Source organism: Vigna angularis, chromosome 2 (genome assembly GCF_016808095.1).
Source record: "Vigna angularis cultivar LongXiaoDou No.4 chromosome 2, ASM1680809v1, whole genome shotgun sequence".
NCBI classification, from domain to species: domain Eukaryota; kingdom Viridiplantae; phylum Streptophyta; class Magnoliopsida; order Fabales; family Fabaceae; genus Vigna; species Vigna angularis.
Window position 1 is genome coordinate 16,591,718 of NC_068971.1, and position 2,355 is coordinate 16,594,072.

Genomic DNA, 2,355 nt, shown 5'->3' on the forward strand with positions numbered 1-2,355 from the left:
TAATTTTAGGATCTAATGTATTCATGTTATAAGTTACGACATGTGTGAGACCATTATTGTCAAGCAACGACCACGTACTTCCTAACTCATTTTCAAATGCTGCAGCAAAATGCCTATCGACATACCCAAAATCCTGCACAAAAACATGTTAAATTTAGAATAACAATACAGACGTTGAAAATTTTATTACAAAATAACATGTTTACCAAATCAGTTAGGTGGATGGTGACAAACTCCCACAGGATTGTTGACGGTCCTACGCTGGATGATGCAACCATGCTTTGGTTGATATGTTTGTCTCAGGAAAACGAAAAGATATATATGTCGAGATGTTTGGTTGATATGTTTGATTTGTTTCTTCCACAAATATCTCCAAAACATATATATAGTTGGTTAACATGTTTGATGAACAGTCCCAACACTGTACGTAAAAGCTGTCCATTAAATGTTTACAAAAAAGTTAGACTTGACTAGTCATGAATGGGTTTTGGAAAACGTTGGAGTGTTGAATGCTCTTCAATGTATCATTAATCCAGTCAAACCATTTGACCACCCAACCAATATCCAGTCAAACTGTTTGACCACCCAACCAACAAAATTTAATTGCGGACCCGATATGTTGACCACTTTATCGTTGAACATGTCATTGCCTTTGGTAGCATTTATTGGTATACGAACGTCTTTTGAATTCCAAGATGGTCATTGCCTTCCCTATCATTTATGGATGTCCATTTGTTGAAGTGTGGTACTAGAATTTATAAATCCATCAAAGAAAGCATTCATTCCCTCACTTCTTTGAGTAGTTGACATGCCCGCCCAAAAATGATTCCTCAAGTAACAAGGAACCCATTTATGTCTCTCTTCATACAAAGTACATAACCATTCATTCTACTGTAATCCATGCCTCATTAGTAGTTCTTCCCAACCACTCCCAAATTCCGTTGGACAACCATAGTCATAGACAAGCTTGTTCAGATCAGTTTTGATGGCCAGATATTGTTTATAACCTTGAAATTTTCCAGGCAACTTTTTCATTATGTGCCATAAACACCATCTGTGCCTAGTATTTGGAAATACTTCTTGGATGGCATTCGCCATTGCCCTACATTGATCAGTTATAATCCCAATTGGTGGCTTATTACGCATGCATCTTAGCCAACACTGGAATAACCATACAAAAGAGGCAGTGTCTTCAGACGACAACAATCCACAACCAAGTAAAATGGAGTTACCATGATGGTTAACTCCGATGAAAGGCGCAAAAGGCATGTCATACTTATTTGTTAAGTATGTGGTGTCGAAAGACACGACATCACCAAATTCTTCACAAGCGGCTCGAGTTCTTGCATCTGCCCAAAACACACTACAAATTTTATTGTCTTCATCCAATGCAATGTCATAAAAGAAATCGTTATTTAAATCTTTCATTGATGAAAAGTGTCGTAGGAGCGCTTGACCGTCACCATCCTTACATAACGATCTTCTAGGTTGGCCAATGTAGTTTCGCACATCTCGCTTGATGAAGTCCATATTTTCAAATCGTCCTGCATCGCTCACGATGCTAAGGAAACTCTTATTAATCTGGACTCCATCATCATCATTGACCTCCAATGTGCGTTTAGCTTGCATGCTCAATTTCCTATTGCTAGGAATTAGCTTGGAGGTTTTTGGGCATAGATCATGATTGTGGTCTAGGACAACAGTCCTTATAAACCATTTATCATCCTTCCTTGCAATGGTTATGCCAGCTGGACATTGGTTGGTTTGGTTAGCAAGTGTTTTCACCTCGAGCTTGATTGAAGACACATATTTCCCTTCCCTTGAGCAAACTAATCTCAAGTAGTTGACATTGTTGTTGTTATCTTTTTTAGAACTTCTTGTGCGTACACCAAATCCACATTTAATTACATAGTTTCTGTAAAAAAAATTTGCTTCTTCCATTGTGTCAAAACACATATGCAATGTTGGCTCCAACTCCAACAAGCAATCAGTAGGGTCATCAATGTTAACACTATACCGAGGTAGTTCACTCACATTACCTGTGCTGTTATCCATAATAACGACATATACCCAGTCTGATCATAGTGGAAAGAAAATAAAAAAATAGTCATCATTCAACATCACATAATAATTGATAACAAAATGCCTATGAACATATATGAACAATGTCATATTTGATTAATCATCATCTAATCCTTCATACGACAATGGGTATGAACATAAAATAAAATGAAAATAAAATATACACAACAATAAACATTACTGCAACTGTGAAATGAAAAAAAATTTCAGTGCTTCCATCCAAAAAAAAAAATTTACACATTCATAACTACATACTCAATTTACTGTGCCATT

The 2,355-nt window shown here is 36.6% G+C and overlaps 1 protein-coding gene across 1 annotated transcript; it reads right to left on the minus strand.

The window, feature by feature from the left end:
- Positions 1–888: 888 nt before the first annotated feature.
- LOC108327327 (protein FAR1-RELATED SEQUENCE 5-like) lies at positions 889–2,055 on the minus strand. Its single transcript, XM_017561043.1, has one exon. The coding sequence runs from the start codon at positions 2,053–2,055 to the stop codon at positions 889–891; it is 1,167 nt and encodes a 388-aa protein (XP_017416532.1).
- Positions 2,056–2,355: the final 300 nt, after the last annotated feature.